The 21289-nt window shown below is 35.3% G+C and overlaps 1 protein-coding gene across 2 annotated transcripts; it reads left to right on the plus strand.

The window, feature by feature from the left end:
* The first annotated feature begins 6254 nt into the window (after positions 1-6254).
* Positions 6255-17271, plus strand: bdl (borderless). 2 transcript variants are annotated; one of them, XM_018518159.1, is made up of 12 exons: positions 6255-7105; positions 7649-7791; positions 10064-10292; positions 11889-12055; positions 12175-12319; positions 12394-12668; positions 12977-13111; positions 13206-13465; positions 15456-15631; positions 15700-15744; positions 16155-16337; positions 16559-17271. In XM_018518159.1, the coding sequence occupies exons 1-12, from the start codon at positions 7051-7053 to the stop codon at positions 16780-16782; spliced, it is 2037 nt and encodes a 678-aa protein (XP_018373661.1). In that variant the 5' UTR covers positions 6255-7050; the 3' UTR covers positions 16783-17271. The 2 variants fall into 2 exon arrangements, with proteins under 2 accessions (XP_018373661.1, XP_018373662.1); XM_018518160.1 differs by having other exon boundaries at positions 11919-12055.
* The last annotated feature ends 4018 nt before the right edge of the window (positions 17272-21289 follow it).

The raw sequence follows: 21289 nt of genomic DNA on the forward strand, positions 1-21289 counted from the left end.
GTACCAATTTTTATCGTCAATCGCGTAAAATCGTTAATATGTTACTAGCGATAAACATATTGGATGCATGAGATGTATGTAATGCTGAGGATGTAAGAGAACAAATCTCTGTCAAATCAACGTTCACTGTAGACGTTGGGGAAACGCTCTTGACAACGTGATGATAATACACGTTTCGTAATCATACATTATACATGAAAAACACCCTCTCCCCCTTCTGAATGGATGCAGCAAAAAGGAAGAATCATGTACGCGAGAGAAGGTGATCCAACCAACTGACTTGTAGATGTATAAGTAACGTGTAGATATATCATAGTTAGATACAACGATCTCAAGAGGTCACGCAGTGTGGATGAGTGTGATATATGCGAAAATGAGACAGAGAGTGAGTGAGTGAGTGAGAGAGAGAGAGAGAGAGAGAGAGAGAGAGAGAGAATGAATGAGAGAACATGTGAGAGTAAAGGAAGAAAAATTTGGGAAGTGAATAAAAATAATAAAAAACCAAAAGACAAAATCTTGAACAATTCTCCGCATTATCTTCGAGTTTATCACGCAGCGCGAAAAGTTCATGATAACGAATATATTCGTAACGTATCCGAAATACGACGGAGATTTAGGAAAATCGTAAGGTTATGAAAGAAAGCACTGTATGATTGTGAGAAAAAAAGAAAGAGAGTGAGAGAGAGAGAGAGAGAGAGAAAGAGCGAAAATGAAAGGAAAGTGAAAGAGAAATGTGATTCGCTTAAAACGGCATATTTATGGATAATATGGTTGAATCGTGAATCCGTTTGTAAAACTTTATCACCCGTCACGACGGTTTCGTTCGTCCTGAGTTCCTTCTTCGCGACTCGTGTGAATTTACGTTTATCATCGTCATCGCGCACTTTTTCTGTTCGCGATACTCGTCGTTGTATTTTCGCCGCGCTGTCGCATACGCGTGTAACTCGCGCGAGGCCGCGAGCGGCCGCCGTGATTCGTGGATTAATTAAGTAATTAAGCGTTTCGTTCGTTATATGTACCTGAAAGCCAGTCGTGGTTTCGGCTCATTGCTCGAAATCGTTCGAGCGAAATTCGTGAGGCCCTCGAAGCAGGACGTTCGCGATTTTAAAGAGTCGGCGATTTTTGGCATCGCGAATTATGTGCAGCTTCATTCGTCACGCGGCCGGAACGTACGCTTATTTCGCTTATTAATGAGTTCGTGTATAAATTGTAGATAGCCATAAAAAAAATATATTGCGTAAATACATAAATCGCGGAAGCTGTAGATATTATATCATATGTATGAGAGGCGAACGCGATGGCGATACCCAGTAATATTGCATAGATAAAAATCGCGTAAAAATTTTAATATATAGCTCGCGATCTCATTGTTAAATCACGATCGCATTCCCGCGAAACCTTGAAAATAATCCTCAGCGTATTTGCAATGATAAGTAGTCGATTCTTCAGCGTATTTAAATTGCAAAGAAGCAAACAGCGACGATGCTGCTTCGAGGCACAGTGTTCACGCCGAACAATGCGTGAGATCATAATTTGACATAAAATATATGCTAATGCCATGTAAAATATATACTATTCGCAATACCGATTGATCGGATAAATGTCCTTCGGTCGACACGAAATACACATTTGAGTCGAATTCAATGGCTCTCGGGTACTACGTTCTGCTTGGATCTGCGACCATCCATACGCGCTACGACTTGTTTGAGATCTTGTATAACGTGCAATATTTTCCTGCAACAATAAGCATTATTGAATTCTCTTTTGTAATCGAATGGCAGATCTATGCGCTCTCATAAAACTTGGTAAAGATCGTCGCGGTTCCAAGCACAGCTCTCATCTTCGAGTGCTCTCGCATCATCGTACACCGGCACAATTGCTATTGCAACAATAATATTTGTTGCTCCAAATTGAATTCGAGGAAAAGAGATAGAGCAGAGATTTTTTCTTTTCTTGTTTCTTTGTTCTTTCATTCTACTGTTAATTTGTTTCTTGTTGAGTCATCAGAATGTACGGTCACACTCGTAATCGTTAGTCTTCTCACGCCCGACATCGAATCGCTTTTACACACGCATGTAACGTTCTTCTGTATCGTCTGTATCTTCACTTCCGCTTATTCTCGACTGTATCCGCCGTTGGATTTGTACACGGTGCGTTGAACCGTTTCGTTGTCACTTTCGCGAATGCTCGTTGTTCACCTCCATACCCAGTTTGATTGATTGATCTATGCTTTCTCGCGAACCCCCCCACGAGAATTCCAAGACGTACTAACTTAGGACAAATTGTAGAACAATTTATTATTAAATAAAATGAAAAATAAATCGACATTTGAAACGAAATGGGCAACATTCCCAAGGCATTTGCATTTTATTGATTTATCATTAAACACATGTGCAACGAATTTCAATGCGGCGCAGTCACGTCCTTCATAGAATATGAAATACTACTGGATCAGAGGTACGTATAAAAAAGATGATATATTGATAAATGAATAAGTATTAATAATAATTATTATAATATATTGATATATAAGTAAGTTAATAACAATTATTGTAATATAATGTTACAAGTATGTAAATGAACTGTTAATACATCGAATACCGTTTTACTTGATATTATCTCGTTATCTCGATATTATCGTTTAATATTTAAATTGTTAGATATTACTCGCAACGCACCGTATTATTCTTCCCTAGTTAGAGAATTTCTGCACTCTAGTAATAATATAGAGTGTAATTGCTAGTCAAGGTAATAAGATCATTGTCAGAATAAGAAAATCGGGTCATCGGATAATCACATTTGTGTATAAGCATTAAAAGCTGCAGCATTCCTTAAAAATTGATTCTATCCTTAAATCTTTCTTCCTCTTTCAATGATATAAAAATAATTATAAAGTAGGAGTGAGGCAGTTAAAGATGTAAATAAGACTTCTATTTATAGCATCTGATATGTAAAATAAGAAAATCACGGCGCCGCTATCATTTTCTTGAGAAACTGAATAATTGAATGCTAAATATGTATTTCATGACACGTGTACGTAGATGTCTGACACAGATTATCGCAAATTACCATTTTCATTGTTCCTCTCGGCGTACGCCCAACGTGATTTTATTGTCAAAAATTAGAATGACACTTACGAGAGGATGTTCTTCACCAAAAAGACTTTCCTCGCTTTTGGATTCATTTTTATATACTGAATGTCAATTTAAATCTCTTGATAGAGCTTTATAAATTATTTCTTATGTTCGCCACGGAGGAACCGGTTTCCATTGCAGAGATGGATCCTTCTTCTTATAACTGTTCGCTACGAGTTCGTTTCCCCGGTGAGGAATCATGCGCCTTTGTGATAAAGCACTCGAAAAATTTCCACCAGCAATTCGATTACTTCCACAGAATGATAAAATATGTTCTTGTTCCTCGTAAATCGTCTTACATCGTAAATCTAACGTAGATCTATCGCACAGATCCTTAAGGGGTAATATTTTTCTATGAAAATTCTAGAAAATCATTTTCACCTCAAGTCATTATTACGCCGAGTAGGTATCGCTGCGAGTAAGGAATAATTGTTTAACCATAAAAAAATTTTTTTTAAGTTATCAATCAATCTTTCTGACATAAACTGTCTTTTTACAATTCTAAATCTGTACCTGCGACCGACTGGAATCATGCAGCGCGAAGGTTAGTGAACTGCAAATAGATCATCCCTATCGTCTCTGTGAAACAGGTATTCTGCAATGGCAGACGCAATCAATTCGGATTACAGACAGGTAAATCAGTAACGAGCCGTTCCCTCTTTTGCGTCGACGATGAAATAATACGGTCGGTATCATTACGCGCGCATTTATTTCCAGTGTCCCGGGCACGTCCAATCCTGGATCGTGATCCATGCGAATGGATCCATTATCTCAACAGCGTGACAAGGCTGTGGGCAGTCTGATAATGCGGCAAGGGACGGACGTGACGTAATCTGAGGTCACCCACGCACGGCTGCTCCGATGCAGTCTCGTCGAGCAGTTTCGGCATACGAATCGATGATCTCGCTACTCTGCGTGAAAAGCATTTCGCTATCGTGACATTTTACAACTCATTTTGATCGCAAAGAACTTTCGCAGTAAAGAATATTTTTGAAAAATTTACATAAGTCACGTCATCAGGAGACATTTTTAATGCAAAAAATACAAATATCACAGTTCAATACATTCACAGATGAAACAAATATGTGTACTCTCTATTTCAGAATTTTTAATATATTTCTGTATTATTTTTAAAAATAAATTTTTATAAATGAAAAATTTTACCTATAAAGAAAATTACAAGTAAAAGTAGTTTACTTCCTTTTTATTATTCTTAACAAGTTTTTTACTAATACATCTTTTTATTAAATGTACGTCGACAGAAAAAGTCTTAATTTCACGAATGCAGAATTTACTATGGTAAACAAGTCGTAACCGGAAATTAACGTCTTAGCTAAAAGAGCCTCGTAAATGACAATTACGCGACGTAGGCGTATAAATAAAAGAGTTCAAGGGACTTTCCTGACATCGTGAGAGCTTACGTACTTTCTCTAATATTTAAGCATTTTTTATCATGATCTGAATATTATATATATAATAATTAAAATTGAAAGACTCCAAAGATTAAATCGATAAAGGAAAGATAATATCAATGAGAGCCAACACAGTTGTACTTGTGTAATCTAAATATAATATATATGTCAATCACTAATTATAGACGTTCCGACCATACGATTAGGTCCTCAGCGTATAAGTAACCAATATCGGAATCAAATTAATACGTTGTAAAAAAAGATAGGCGGATACAATTATCAAATGATCGTTAGGTTGTCGTCCAAAATTAAAAACTTTATTCTCGTTTGTCGTATTTAGCTGGATACTCAAATCAGAATTCCGTAATTTAAGACAGACAACAATGAAATTTTTAATTTTGGACAGCAGCCTAACGATAATTCAATGATTATATCCGCCTATCTTTTTTTACAACGTATTGACTCCGATGTTTATTACTTATACACTGAAGAGAATCTAATCCTATAGTCGAAATGTCTGTAATTGATGATTGACATATATATTATATTTATCTCTCTAAATCTGAATTAGTGAATAGTCACTAATTACCCAGTGGCATACTTGGCACTGATAATCAGTGAAGTTCAACTAAAAAAGGAGGAATGTTTGAGCATTATATAACTAAAATACTGATACTTGCATGTTAATTTCAATCCAATTTAATTTAAGCACAAAACAAGATTAGTTAGATCACATAATAAAGATTTAGCTAGGTTAGGAATCTCACATTTAATTCACTGATTACCAGTGGTACCACTGATTACGAAGTGGTATACTTGACACTGATATCAGTGATCATCCACTGATTCAGATTTAGATAGATTAAACAAGTACAACTGTGTCGGCTCTCATTGGCATTATTTTTCCTCTATTGATTATATATATATTCTTCATATATTATTTATTTATTAAAATAAAGTCAATAATATGTTTCAAGGTAAGAATATCTATACTTATTATCTCATAAATAAATAATTATAACACTATTTTTCAATCTAAAATGTGACCTGTGTAAATCGCAACCATCGCAAACACTGTCGTATAAAGAGATCAAGGATTCGTATATTCAACCGGGTGTAGTGAACTTTTAATCTCTACTTGCTGCCCCACACCGGGCTCAATCCTCTCGAATCAGCTTTGACCAAGAAAGAACAGCGATGAAAGAGCATGAGTCGGCGACCGAAGATAAATTGAATGCAGTTTAATTCTTCCGTTCCCGTTGTAAGAATGAACCCTTTTCACATGCTTTAACAACAACACTAAGGATTATGCATCAAAAATATATTCTGGCGAACAAATCTAAATGTCACTTGATCATATCCCTCACGTTTATCTTTGACAACTGCATTGTGTGCTAAATGGTTCATTTATTCTCGTATTTGAACGTGACATAAAGACACTTATTTATTACGAGTAAAAATTGCTTGCTGTTCCTACTACTTTTTATCATAAATAAAACACTGGGATTCCTATAAAACATTGTACATACTATTATACGTTTTCTTTTCGGTTCTTTAGAACACAAACTACAATAAAAACTAAAATTAGAACGTAAATACTGATTCCACATCGGACAACACGCTCGTTTGAGGAAGTACCAGGGGCACGGCAATTGTGCTCTGTGATTCACTATTTCAAATGTTTTTTTCTTCTTTTATAGGACTAAATTAATCACGTATGATATATAGGTCATGTTTTGTGCAATGCCGTTCATTCGTATCGTCATGGGTGTGTCGAAGTTCGCCTGCATGCGACGCAAACCAGAGCATACGCACCGTAAACGTAGAATCGCGATGATCTCTCATCTCCCTCCCGCATCGTCATCGTCATCGGTCCATCCACCCTCGCAGCCCCCTCCCGGTGCTCGTTACTCCTGGCTCTTCGTATCCGCTCGGATTGAACGGGTACAGCGCGATTACTGTATCTAGTGTTGCCTCTGGAGCAAGTGTTGTCTACGGTGAGCCAGCCTCGTCTCGTGTCAAACTGAAACGTCGTTAGACACGGTGCAGGATATTTGCGAACGCGTTCTCCAATGTCAATGAACTCGACGGTATCCTGGATGAAGCCGTAAACTAGGACACGATAATCGAGCCGATGTTTAAACAGTAGAACCAACGTTCACCGAAGAAAACTGAATGCCGAAATAAAGAATTCAAATAGGCATTTCAGGAAAAGCGCGTACAAAATTCGGTGGGAAGATTCAAGCAGTCTTGGTGCCGATTCAGGAAACGGAGGAAAGGATGATTGAAACGTATATTTATGGCGTGAGAGTGACGCGTGCCGATTGAAATCGAAGGTGGCGGCTGATGAATGCAAGTGATGATAGCTGTGCCGGTATCGTTGTCGCGGAGTGTGTGTGACCCATCGCTAACGCGTTTCCGCCAGCGCGTCCTCACGTCCATTGACGCAATATAAATAAATAAAGTGAAAAACGTGAGACAAGATCGGAATACAAGAAGTCGCAATGAGTCGCGCCGCGAAGTTCTACAAGCTGTTGGCGGTCTTACTCTGCTATGAAGGTAAACAATTTCGGAGATCCATAAATTTATCGCTCTATATATTTTGAAGAGATCATTTCTTTTACTTAAAACGTATAATGAGCAAAAATACAAGAAAAGACAATTTTTATTTTGTGTACGGACATTGCTGTACCAGACGTGAACTGAGAATTTCAAACTGTAACGACAGTCAGCACAATTCATTGATTGGCATTTAATACGAGGCAAAGGCAGGTTAATTTGAAACCGCGGCCGAGAGATTAACTACTGAAAAAACTTTGTTTACTCGAATAGTTACAATCGGTCGCCGTCAACTTTGTTTGTACACTGGGGGGGAATAGATAACAACAACGTATCATTTTGTTAACGCGCTCGATCGTCACGCATAATCCGGCGGAAAATTACGCAATCTCTCCGGAAATTAGTCCCAATGTGTAATATCACTTTACACGCGACGTCTTCTCACAGGCATTTATCTACAATGTTACGCCGCTGAATGCGTAGATCGATAAAAATTAGTCTCGATTTTTCGATATGTAATTTCATTATCGCTTGTTTTTTCAGCCTGCTGCTACAGCTTGATGCTGGAGGAGGACAAAGAACCGAATTATTATACTGCCGGAGTAGGAGAGTACGCGGTGTTTAATTGCGATCTTGACTTCCCGCACGAGACGCCAATTCCATATATTCTTCAATGGAATCGCGATGTAAGTATAACCAGGAACTCGTGACCTTTCACTTATATAATAGATAATATGCGAATTCAGCAGAAATATTTTAATCGTCGTAAAATTCTTGTTACTTTTCTTTTATGTTACCAACGTAACGTCAATAATTATCAAGTTTACAAATTGCTACAGTACAATCCAATAGAAACTATATAAATTCGTAATATAAGTGCTGTTGAAAACTGTAATAATGGAGAATAATATACGTTGAATGATCGAAATTATATTCAACGCGTGCCTTGGATTTTACCTTGGACCAAATGTGGCACGTATTTATTATGCAAATATTTATTAAGTAATAGTAAAAGTGTACAGACACGCCAATATCCAATATGATTTCTGACGCACGAACTTTAGGAAAACAGATTTTATCCGAGAATGTAAAAAAATGAAAAAAAATTCAATTTTTTAAAAAAGATTTTGTATAAAAAATGTAACGACTCTTCTTAAAAAGGAAAACTTAAGTTCAGAAAAATAAGTTTTTCTGAAAAAAGGAAACTTATTTCGTACAGAAATCGAGGCAACGCGTTCCACTTTAATAATGTACGTATATAATGAGATACCGCATGTAATAATGGTAACACGACGACGTACGATTGACTGATTGACGATTAAAGAGCGTTAAAGCAAATTGTTAGTCGGCTAATTCGCATACGGACGTGCTTGCACGTACTCGTCGTCTTCCGGTAGACACTCAGAAGAAAAACATTCAAGGTAGGGTGGATTATTCGATTTCTTCAAAAATATATCCGATATTCCATCTACATGATAATCTATCTGGATATGGATTTCTACATCTTCTCGATTTCAAAGAGACATATAATACGCGAGAGATGATATCAAGCATCGCGATAAAGAGATCGTAAGATAACTTCGCATATTAGAGTTAAAAGAATAGCTTTGGCCAGTTAGAGAGTAGCGATAGACGTTTAACAATTCATAAAATATCGAAGAAATCCTTCAAGAGAAGAGATATCGACACTGATAATACAAATAAAGTGATAAAGAGATAAATTCGCCCGAATGCGAGATGTGCTCGCGGATGTCGCCATTCGACGTGGCTGTATGACGGAAACAAATTGCACGTGGCTATCGCAGAATCAAGTGGAACTCAATTCTGATTGGACCCTGATGCGTATGCAAAACAGGTGCTCCTTCCCTCTTCGTCTGTTAGTCGTGGTAATTGGAGTACGGGACGCAAGGCTGCATTATATTTAGTCACGTTCAGTCTGCGACATGAGGGGACCTACCAGTAGGTCACTGTTAATGCATTGTCAGATGATTAGAAGCGATTAACGCCATTCCCGCCCCCGTAGACGAGACGTATCCTCCTTTCGAAGATTTTCGTCCCGTCGTTAATGAATGTGGGTGTTACTGACCGACGGACTAATTAAGATGTCGCGAGCGATACAACGTGTCCTCGGTCATTTCTCTGTGCTTGTCATTAGTGCGCAACCTTGCGTAAATAAAACCCGAATTTAATATTAAAGCTCTTCGTTGAATCGCGTGAGTCTTTCATTCCGCGAAAGGATGACCCAATTAACATCGCCTGCAGCCACTATCAAGTTACGCGATGTAATTTTCTCAAGACGTAGGTTCGCCTACGTCCGTCGTATGTAAAAATCAGTCGCTCAGACAGTCGGATATTCTTTAAGAACGAAGTAATGTTGTTTCCTAATGACGTCATTTATGAGTGCAATTTACGAAAATATGAATTTTATAACGTTTTCGATCCTAATAGATTTGAACCAATCTGGGATTAAATTAATGACGTCACACGCATGCTCTACCACAGCATGCAATCATTAATCCAACCCAGATAGGTTCAAACTCGTTATGGTTGAAAGCATTATCAGTATCGAAAACAGATTTAACCCTCGAACGTCACACATGGGTCTTTCGTGTCCATGCATTAAAAATAATCATTTTTGTACTTTAATAAAATCAAAAACTGCTTTTTTCTTTAAAAATCAAAGTTACAATTTTTATATCAAAATTGAATTATTTTCTTTTTCTGGTGCAGAAAGTAATTTTCATAATTTTTCTAAACATTTTTTCCAATATTTGCATAACAAAATAATTTAGTAGAGGCCTTGAAGAATATGTGTAAATTTTTACAGAATTTTTCGAGCACTTTAACAGCCTTAAAGTCGAGTCGGACACGAATCACCTATGTGTGTCGTCCAAAGGTACCGAAAATAAGTGTGATGTTCGAGGATTAAATATAATTCATTGATTCTAACTTTTTCAGACCGGTACAGTGTTCTCTTGGTATGATGGACATGTCACAGTGGACAACAGATACAAGGGCCGCATACATTTGTTGGACGATGCCGGTCATCGCGGATATGGCCAGGGTAGCATAAACCTTACGAATATTCGCGAAAGCGACCAAGGCTGGTACGAGTGCAGGGTAATCTTCCCAAACCGAACGCCGAACTCAAGAAACAATGGCACGTGGTTTCACCTCGCCATTGATGGTAAGCTGATCTCTTACAATTCTTCATATTTGCATGTAGTTAAAAATTGTAGAAAAAACAAAACAACAAGAAATGAAATGGAAATTTATCGCGTTGTCGATTAATTGTCATAATTAGCATAATTTCAACTAATTGGTATAATTTCCTCTGGAATATAAGATGCAACTATTAGCATGTATAATAGGTATGAATAATTATTTGATATTATTAAAGTAACATTTCACGGAAAAAAAAACAGCTGAAAACTTTATTGATTCAGCAAATCTATAGTCGTAATATACAGACAATCAATTTTCTATGTTATGTCAATTTTTTATATTAAAGTAACAAAATTAATAGCTGAATAACATTAGCGCGATTTGTTAAACCAAATCTTCTTAGTTACAGATATTGAATTCGCGCAGTCAGTTATAGATTTGCTGTACCACTTAATTAATTTTTTTTCCATGCTCTATCAAGAATGCAATAAAACGGAATGTTTTAACAGACTTTGACAGCGACTAACTAAAATTGAATATTAAACTAGGTCAGCCCGATGTACAAGTTAATCAAGCTCACAGCTGTGAAATTCGCGCTCTAATTTTTTGGCAAGTAGGATGTGAGTCTTCAAATTTAATCGTTCATTTAAGCATCTCCGACGTTTACGACTCTAAAGGCAGGGAGTCTATTTCGAAAGGTTTACTTGTTTCTTCTTTCTCACTTGACTTCGTAGTGTTTATTGCACGTGACAATATTCAAATAAAATAATTCTTTGAATTATTTTAATTATAATTATTATAATTAATAAAAAATAATATAGGTTACATTATTTATGAAAAATGTGTTATTTTAGCTAAATTATTTATGAAAATTTTGATAAAAAGTTTAAATTGGAATTAAATAAAAATTGTACATATCATGTATCATCTAAACTTAAATCTGTTGATTGTATCAATTAAAGGAATTGTATTCATTAACTCTGATGGAATTCTGTTTTACTTTTTCGAACTCTATTACTTGATATAAAAGAAGATTGCTAATAAAACATTCAAATAACAACTTATTTATCTCAATTATCATGGAAACCAGCTATTCTTGTTGCGGGATTCTCTAAACGTTTTATCGACAATTGTCGCTATTGTTAACTAACGATAGCCAATGAGTACCACTCTTTCTTCCAGGATTGTCCTGCCATTGACTGTCGCTAGCTAACGATAACGACAATCATAGATAAGACGTTTAGAGATTCCCGCTACTTCTCAAGTAATTCAAGGTTATATCATAAAGTTTATGATATAACCTTATAACATAAACCAAACATTATGCAATTTCTACAAAAATATCGTTTCGAGACAAATTTATACATTTAATTTACATTGAATACCGAAATGTCATGTGTATATATTGAGCTTATGCGGTAACAGTATAACATACAGATGCTAATTAATTTGCCTTGACGCCAAAATGTAAAGAATCAAGAAATGCAAATGACTAATTGGTTGCCTCACGCCGTAATATCGCTAATACAAAAATTAATTTTTAAAAAATATACTATATATAACCCGCTGCCGCTTACTAACCTGAATCTGGACAGACTCGTTAAATCGTTTAACCTAGGTGTGTCGCCGTTTCCGACAACTGTTGCAGGTGAGACTCTACTTGCAATACCACCTGTCAATAAAACTGCCATGGAAGGTGACACAATCATGTTCGAGTGTGTTGCAAAGGGAGAGGGTACAATCGTAAATTGGTTTCGTGAAGGAATATCGATTCTGGAAATACAGGTTACTGAGTTATTGATTTCATAATATATTATCGAAATTTGTTGAATTTCAAAAATATAATATGAAATAAATTTAAAAAATGTCTTATAAAATTTTTACAAAATTTATTATCACAACAGGATCTCAGAAGAAGAGCTTCTATTGACACTAATGGAACATTGACTATAAAATCAGCTGCCATGGGCGACCTTGGGGAATATACCTGCATGGTGACTGGAGAAACTGGAGATCAACAAAGCGCATCGGCCTTTCTCAATGTACAATGTAAGCATAGCGACGCCATACAATATCGTTAAATTTTCATTTCTAATCAATTAATAATCAATCTTATCATTTAGATAAGGCGAAGGTGATCTATGCACCGCGAGAAGTCTACCTTCCCTACGGAAAACCAGCCCTCTTGGACTGCCACTTCAGAGCGAATCCACCCCTAACAAATCTCCGTTGGGAGAAAGATGGATTTCTCTTTGATCCTTACAACGTGCAAGGGGTCTTCTATAGGAGGAACGGATCTCTCTATTTTAGTAAAGTAGATGAGACGCACTCGGGAAGTTACAGTTGCACCCCCTACAATGAACTAGGCACCGAAGGGCCCAGTCCCTTAATTACTGTGGTAAACATCCATCATCGTTCCATGATGTAGGAAGCGATATAAAAAAAGAAAAGAGAGATCGATTCACGTTAACGCGTTAACCAGTCCACGACACGTATTAATTGCTCTTTCATTGTTCAATTGTAAATTACACAATTTTTAGAACAAAATAGACAAAATAGACTTCCTTTTGATAAAACACGCTATTTGTCTATGTGATTTACAATTAAAGAATACAAAAATCGATTAGCAGTACAATTATTACGAATTGATCAATGTTTTCAAAATCAAACCTTGATAGCTCGAAATATTCAATTCTGTTATTATAGATAGTTCAAAGGCCACCAATGTTTACGGTAACACCGCAACATTTATACATGCGAAAGCTGGGCGAGACCTTAGAAATTCCTTGCGATGCCAGAGATGGAGACGACTCACATCGACCAACTATCATGTGGTATAAAGTACCGTGTCTCCTGATGTTCTATGTATCAATCAATTAATCATATATAATAAATTTAATTAATTAGTAATTAAATGAACTTTTTTCGACAAAAGGATGGAACGCCTTTATCGCTTGAAAGAACCGTCGTAATAGGCGGTAATCTGACAATAGAAAGGATTCAGGAACATGATCGAGGATTATATCAATGTGCAGCTAGCAACGAGGCAGCGACGGTTGTCGCGGATACTGAACTAATGGTGCTAAATGTACCACCTAGAGCGCCATATAACTTGAGCGCTAATAGTAGCAAGAATGCCGTCACTTTGACATGGATACCTGGTTACGTTAGACCCAAAATGGAATATTCAGTATGGTAATGTATCTTACAAGTATAGTTAAACACAAATAAGAGGAAGGAATGTTATTTCCGATTAAAACAGATTTTGTAATATTCATATGTAAACATACAACGCAATTGTCAGTTCTACAGACTATACGCCGAGTCAATGTACAGTCTGTAGAACTAATAAGTGTTAATTTATATTTGTCCAATAATGTTCACTAGCATCCTAAAAACCTGTAAAAAACTTATTGCAAAAAATGTTACCTCAGTCGGGATTCGAATCCAGCCCTTGTATTTTGTAACTCATTATGAAAGTAACGATATCATTATATTGTTGTTGCGCAGATTTTGTATATGGTACAAAAACTGCGCAACGAAATGTAACAATATTGTTACTATCATAATGAGTTATAGAATACATGGGCAGTAGGCCTATTCTGTAACTTGTAACGACGGTTCGGTATCATACTGTCGTTGCGCAGCTTTTTTATCATGTTGCGCAATGACATCCTTAGCTAGTAAAATTGTCATTAAAAAATTACAGAATAGACCTACTGATCTCCCGAATTCCATGCAGACGTCCCCCAATTCGACCATTAAGGCATGTTAGTTATTAACAAATTTTTTTAATACTAATCAGGATTATTATTAAATCGAAAAACAATTAATTTAATGGTGTGAGATTATTGTGTATTTCAGTTCACGTGATTACGTTTCAAGTTCGATAAACCGAATCGACCACAATCTATAAAGTGTGCCTTCCAATAAGCGACATAAATGACACGGTGTGACACAATGGATCATTACATCCTTATTGTTTACCAATGTTAAACAAAGATGACATGATCACTGTGTCGCCCTGTGTCACTTGTTGGAAGGCACATAATATTAATAATTGTATTTGTATTTATCAGGCTTGGATAAGTTAATGTTTTTTTTAAACTAAATTAAGTTAAAGTTAATGGCTTATAAAATTAATAAAATTAAGTTAAAAGTTGAAGAAATAAAGAATTAACTTAATAAAAATTAAGTTAAGATTGAATTAACTTAAGTTTAAAAAAAAGTGAATTTTGAAAAAAATTCTTTTTGAGATCAGAATTTCCTAATTTTTCTTAAAATATATGAGATTACTTTAAATAACACTTACAAATATAGATTATTAGGTAATTTAATTTTATAGTCACATGTAAGTTACTTATATATAATAAGAGTTACACCATATAAGGCGTTTTAGAAAAAAATCTTGCAAGAGAGAAGAGTATATGTTGCGTTATTTCTCTTTCTTTAACCTGTATCTAACTTTCTTTAACTTCTGAAACGACTGCTCATGCATATTTACGACTACATCGACTAGATATTTGTTACAAAAAATATAAAAATTTAGAAAATGGGTGGATATGTATATGTTCTACAACAATTCTTCATCTAAGGCTCATTTCATGTTTATGTTGCTGAAATATAACGTTTATGATACCTAAAATTAGTGTGATTTAAATATAAGCGAGAATTGACAAAACCTAGCGAGTCAATAAAAACTGTCGTATGGTGTAGCTCTTATTATAGATCTCTCATCATAAAATCATTGAACTTTTTCTAAATTAATTCTCTAATGTTTGATTTTAAAAGAAAAAATATATTAGCATTAAGAGAGACAGAAAAATTTTTAATTTAAAAAAAGTTAATAAATTAAAGTTTAAGAGCAACTAAATTAAAAATCAATGCGTTTAAAATTAACTAAGTTAAGTTAGAAGTTATTAACTTTTTAACTTTTTTTTTAACTTTTAACGTTTTAACTAGTTACTACCTAACCCTGGTATTTATATATGAATAGTATTAAGCACCAAAACGTACTTTAACGAAAAATGGCATTTTTCTCTCTCATTTGTGTTTAAACATTGTATTTAAACTTGATCAATTTCAATGACACACTATTATATATAATTAATTATTTATGACACTTCGATAATAGCAACAAAGCACCCTTTTCACAAGTAATGTGAAACCTGCTTTTTTTACGTAGGTACAGACCCACGGATACGTCGGAATGGAGAACCATGAAAATTCTTTCGAGAAAAATTACAGAAGCAACGGTCAATAATCTCAACTCAGGACGAGAATATGAGTTCATGGTATTGAGTCAGGATAAGCACGGCGATGGAATGTTTAGCAAGGCGCTTCGAATATTCACTCAGCCGAGTAAGATTAATTGTCATCTCGATTACGTTTAAGCACGATGCGTGAAATAAACAAATTTCTATTTCTAGATGCCATCGATGAGAACTCAGCGTCGGAATATCGCAGCCAGCAAGGTAAGTAAAAGAAACTTAACAATAAAGTTTATGTATCTATAGGCTGTTCCAGATCTATGGGATCACCTCTCGTAAGTAGGTGGAGCGGATTAAACTGAGTAAAAAAATTACTATTTTGCAATTTTCGCACTTGTTAACGAAATATTAATTTTCAAAGATCATTGAATAAATGCGTACCCGCTTGCAAAAATTAATATGTCGTTAACTATTGCGAAAATTGCAATAATAAGAACTTTTCGGTTCAGTTTAATCCACTCTACCTATATTCAAAATTAATACAAAAGATAATCTCATAGAGACACCCTGTATATACAAAGTATATGAGATTTCTTTTAATGGTCTCATGAATCTCGAGTATGATTTGATAATTCAATCGAATGTTTCAAGGCTGTGACACAATTGTGTTGCAGACACTGAGATCATGGGACCGCCGCGCAACGTGAGAGTTCAAGCAACGGTTGAGGGTTACTTGGTCACTTGGGAATCACCCGATCTAGGCAAGAATCTAGTTAGACTTTACACTGTGAGATGGTATAGAGGACCATCTGAACATTTATATGGCAGAGCAGAAACGACAGACACTTATTATCTAGGTGAATGACTCTTCATTCTTGCGTAAGAATTATCAATTACACTTAAGTTAATAATGACAATTGACATTTATGAGTGCATTCAGTACTACAATCGCTTACAGAGCGGCTAGGTAACAGTCAAATGTGATTGATTCTTATTTCTAAATCCAACCAATCACATTAAATTTAGCCGCTTAATGAGCGGTGATACTACTGAATATATCCTATGATTGATATTTCAGTGAAAACTTTGGAGGAAGAAAGTTTTTATACTTTTGAAGTGGCAGCAATGTCAATTACGGACGATGTTGCAACCAGCGAGCGAGTCAGTCTGGAAGTACCCGCTTATCGTCGCAACAGAGCAATTTCTATGGGAATCGTCGCTGGTATAGGTTTTTTAGCAGCTGCTCTGGCCGCCGTATGGTGGGCAAGGAAACGATTCTGTCAACCAACTAACGAGAAATAGCCAAGCAAAGTACATGAAAAGCACTCGTGTACTCACAAAAAAGATAGTTATACGATTTCATAATCGATTATAAATATTCATGTCGCTCATCACGAATGACGTCAGTTAGAAAAAATAGCGACATGCGATTTGTAAAGGAAAAACAATTTTAAAAATAATGAAAAACGTGGAATTATCTTTCATGATAAAATTCATACTCGCTCAGACAAAAATAAATAAAACGAGAAACACAGAATCTTGTTATATATACAGTGAGATGAAAAATGTAGACGTTCTTGAATCATCTGTTCCAAGAGCCTATGCCATTTTATTTGCCGAGCTCCGCGTTACTACTGAGTGTTCTTGCATTGCTAATTATCTCATACTTTGTGTGTCGTTTAACAGCTTTATTAAGTAATTGCACGTTATAAATGGCTAGATTTCATACGCGAACTGCAGGTCGTCGACCGTCGAATATGAGATCGTGAATAAAGAAAAATCGCGTATGCTTATTTTATATATATATATATATATATATATATATATATATATATGTTCTTTTTCTATTGTATATAAATTATATCCGCGTACACACACATACACATACGTTTTTCACACATATTCTTCATTATTACTTTTATAGATTTTATTCGACGCGTCATTGTCGTATATGCTTGTACATCGTAATAGTTACAGTCAATAATAAAGAAAAGTGGGAAGCTATATATATATATCTTTATGTCAGTCACCTAATAATGTTATCTGTTGCGCGAATATTATATATTTTGTATGTTTACTCAAGTATATATTTTACAAATACTCTGAAAAAATATTTTTCATATATTTATCTTGGCTACAGATAAATATTTATTATACACGGATTGTTTCCAGTCCATTGACTTGAATTCATATCTGGTTTATATGGAGAGATGATGTTGAAATGAATATGGCTACTGATAACTTTATCAAAAATGACTTACAAAAATATAATTATCACTTGCGCTCAGATTTCATTGAACACCCATATCATTTTACTTTGATGAATTTATATTTATCATAGATTTATTCCAGCACACTAACAGTAATATCGTATGAATATTACGATTTCTCACTCGATAACATAAATATAGCATATTATATAACAGTTACATTAAATTGTTGAGTAAGAAATTATAACATTGATGCAATATTATTGTTCGTGTTTTGCGGATTGAGATATCAGAAATATAAAGTGTTGTTGAGATATTTAAGCTAAATCGCAACTTCTTAGTACACAATTGGCTATTCCTCGTACACAATTTAATTTCAGAAAAGGTAAGAGATATTTTTATGGTCTTCCGCATCTTTTTTATTGCTATTTTACTGCATCTACTGATTGTGATGACATAGCGGGTATTGTTTACACTATACGTGTAAATGACTCACTACTGCTACCGTATTGACATTAAAAGCACCAATTGTTTAGATACAAAATCGCATCTGATAAATTGGCTTGTGGTTGATATATATACATATATATATCTATATCATAGTACGAGGCGAACATGATGAAATACCGGATGTTCTTGCAAGCAAACAAGCGTACGGAAATGTTGACGGGCTTCGTAAGCAGTCGACTCGAGGGGATAACCACTAGCTGAAATATTGTTCCACAGATTACATGATTTCATCTGATTACAAATAATTTTTTTCACTACTATGAAGTAACTTGGTAAAATATACGATTTTATTAAATATTATACAATGATATATATATTTCTCATGGTTGCATATGTAATTATCGAATTATACATAGAGATTTTATATAAATTTTATAATGATTTCGAGGATTCTGTCCCACGATTACATTAAGTGGCTACTCCTTCGAGTCGACTAATATTCGATGATTCGAAGAGGATGTTTCTGTATAAGTGAATAGCGCTTATAGCGTCGCGTCACGCATGCCACAAGACAATGGCTTCTTCCAGCATCAAACTGCTAAAAGATGCTGTTTACCATAAAAACACAGAACCGAGATGGATGCTATTGCAGACCGCAAGGTCGATACTTATCTTTGGAAAACACGAAAATTATCACGTCTGAATCATCCGCCATAATCTTTCCATTTTAAGAGTTCATAGTCATTAAATGACTATGCTTCATTGCAAATCCGGAGATCGGCCTTGGATGCGAGTACAATCATACGGTTTTTTCTAGTCTGTAATTCATTTGAATGAACATGAATTTTCATATATCTATAATAAGGTAAACAAGCTTGTTATTATTCATTGCATGCTTAATTAGTATTTTATGTTTCCGTTGCATGGATCTATTAATAAAATAAATATTGCATAACCCCGAGTAGAAAGTTGGATCCAATCAACCTGATGTATCATGTGGCCCTGATCAGGGAGCTTTCCGGTATGGCCTATTCAGGAACTCCTGATTCGGACTTGATGAGGGAAAACTCAGGCATGCTCTACTCAGATTTGCCCTACTTGTGCTCTACTAAGTAATGCCTGAATTGCGCCCTGTCAAGGTATGCCCGACTTGCGCCTGAGTAGGGAACGCGCAGGTAAGACCTAGTAAGGAATGCCTGATTTATGCCCTACTAAGTAATGCCAGAATTGCACTCCACTAAGGAATGTCGACTTGACATCTGAGCAGGGAATGCACAGGCAAGCCCTATTAAGGAGAATGCCTGCCTTATGCCCTACTGAATAATGCCAGAATTGCGCCCTGTCGAAGTATGCTGACTTGGCATCTGAGCAGGAAACACGTAGGCATGCCCTACTAAGGAATGCCAGATTTATACCTTACTAAGAAATGCCTGAATTGTGCCTTAACAACGGAAAGCTGGACTTGGGCCAGATCAGACCAGAATAAGACGTACATTATGTGACTCTGTTTTATTTTTCTTTGCCAAAAAATTAATCAATAAATTATTAGGTTAGGTTAGGTTCTTAGACGAAACGAATGAACTGCATTTTTGACAATCAACTTCTTGAGTCTACGACGAAATAAGTTATAATTGTGGAGTTTATAACTAATTGTCATGGAAAGTAATAAAAAGAAAAACAAGATTTAATACGGCGAAGAGTGGATAGATATCGAAAAGTTCGCCATATTGATGCGAGAGAATTTCTTGATATAGCAAGTAAGCATCAATGAAAATGTTGATATTTAAAATCAAGTAAATCAAAATTTCAGCTCTTCCATTAATATACTTTATTGTATGTCTCTAGATATATTGTTTAGTATTTTTTTTTGTTATATCTCTATTCCGCATTGGAAATCCATTATACAGACACCCATTCATACAAATACATAGGAAAAGGAAATTATTTTAATATACGGAGTGTCTTATTTTATATTTGACAGTCAAATATTTGTAATCGCCGAGTTTTAGAGAAAATATTTCAGACAAAAGTTTTGTGATTCTAAGGGGAACATAAAATGGTACCATTGGTTTGATCTTGGGTGGCGTTGTAAAAGTTAGGGCAAATTTACATTAAATTTTTTAAATGAAAAACTCCACATACTTTTCATTGCATATTCTCAGAAACACTTTGATAATTTCTCGAAATACTTTAATAAAATATTTTCTAATTAAATACTTTTTGTGTTATAAGGCTTGAAAATTACAGTACTGTAGGCATTACCCAAAGTGTCCGATTGACGGTTAAAACTGTTACAACGCCACCCAAGGTCAAACCAATGGTACAAAAGACGTTATTTTGTCAACTTTGTTTCTCTTCAATTCTAGGACTTTTATTTCAAACTTGCTTTTACTATTTCCTTCATCTACGAGATATTCTTGTTTACGGTGATTAAAATGAAACACCTTTATGTATTTTAACAATATATCTTTTCAAATACAGTCATAATTCTACAATGTACGTTTAAAAATGTTTACAAATGTTCATTTAATATTCTTTGTATGATATACTTTGTATACTATTGTAAATACAGTCATATTTCTAAATTTAAAAATATTGTGCTTTTATTAGTTTGAATGCTGTAACTTGATAAGGACATCCAAATCGAGGTTTGGGAATTCGATTACGTGAAACGTCAGACTGTCGAGTACAATCACTCGGGCTCGGACAAATGACTCAAATGTTCCCTGAAGTGAAATTTAGTAACATTTCGGCTGGCGTATAAACTGACTATATAAACTATTTAAGTCAATATGGAGTAATCAGTATATCATATTTGAAAGGGCATAAAAAAGAAAGTTTTTAGTTCAATGATTAGGCCCAACTTAGCAATTCCCAACTAGGGCATATCCTACACTTTATGATCAGGCCCTAATCACGTTGTCTGATCAGTACCTCACTAGTAGAGCAATATTAAGGCATACCCTACCATTTTCTGATCAGGCCCAAGTGAGGATATGACCAACTAGGGCATATCCTACGCTTTCTGATGAGGGCCATTTAATAGCGTTACATTCAATATCAGGGCCCTATTAGGCTGCCAGATCCGTACCTGATTTGAAGTAAGGCAAGCCATACGTGGACCTGAAGAGAGCCATACGAAAATTTCT

Source organism: Trachymyrmex cornetzi, unplaced genomic scaffold (genome assembly GCF_001594075.2).
Source record: "Trachymyrmex cornetzi isolate Tcor2-1 unplaced genomic scaffold, Tcor1.1 scaffold743, whole genome shotgun sequence".
In the NCBI taxonomy this organism is placed as follows: Eukaryota; Metazoa; Arthropoda; class Insecta; order Hymenoptera; family Formicidae; genus Trachymyrmex; species Trachymyrmex cornetzi.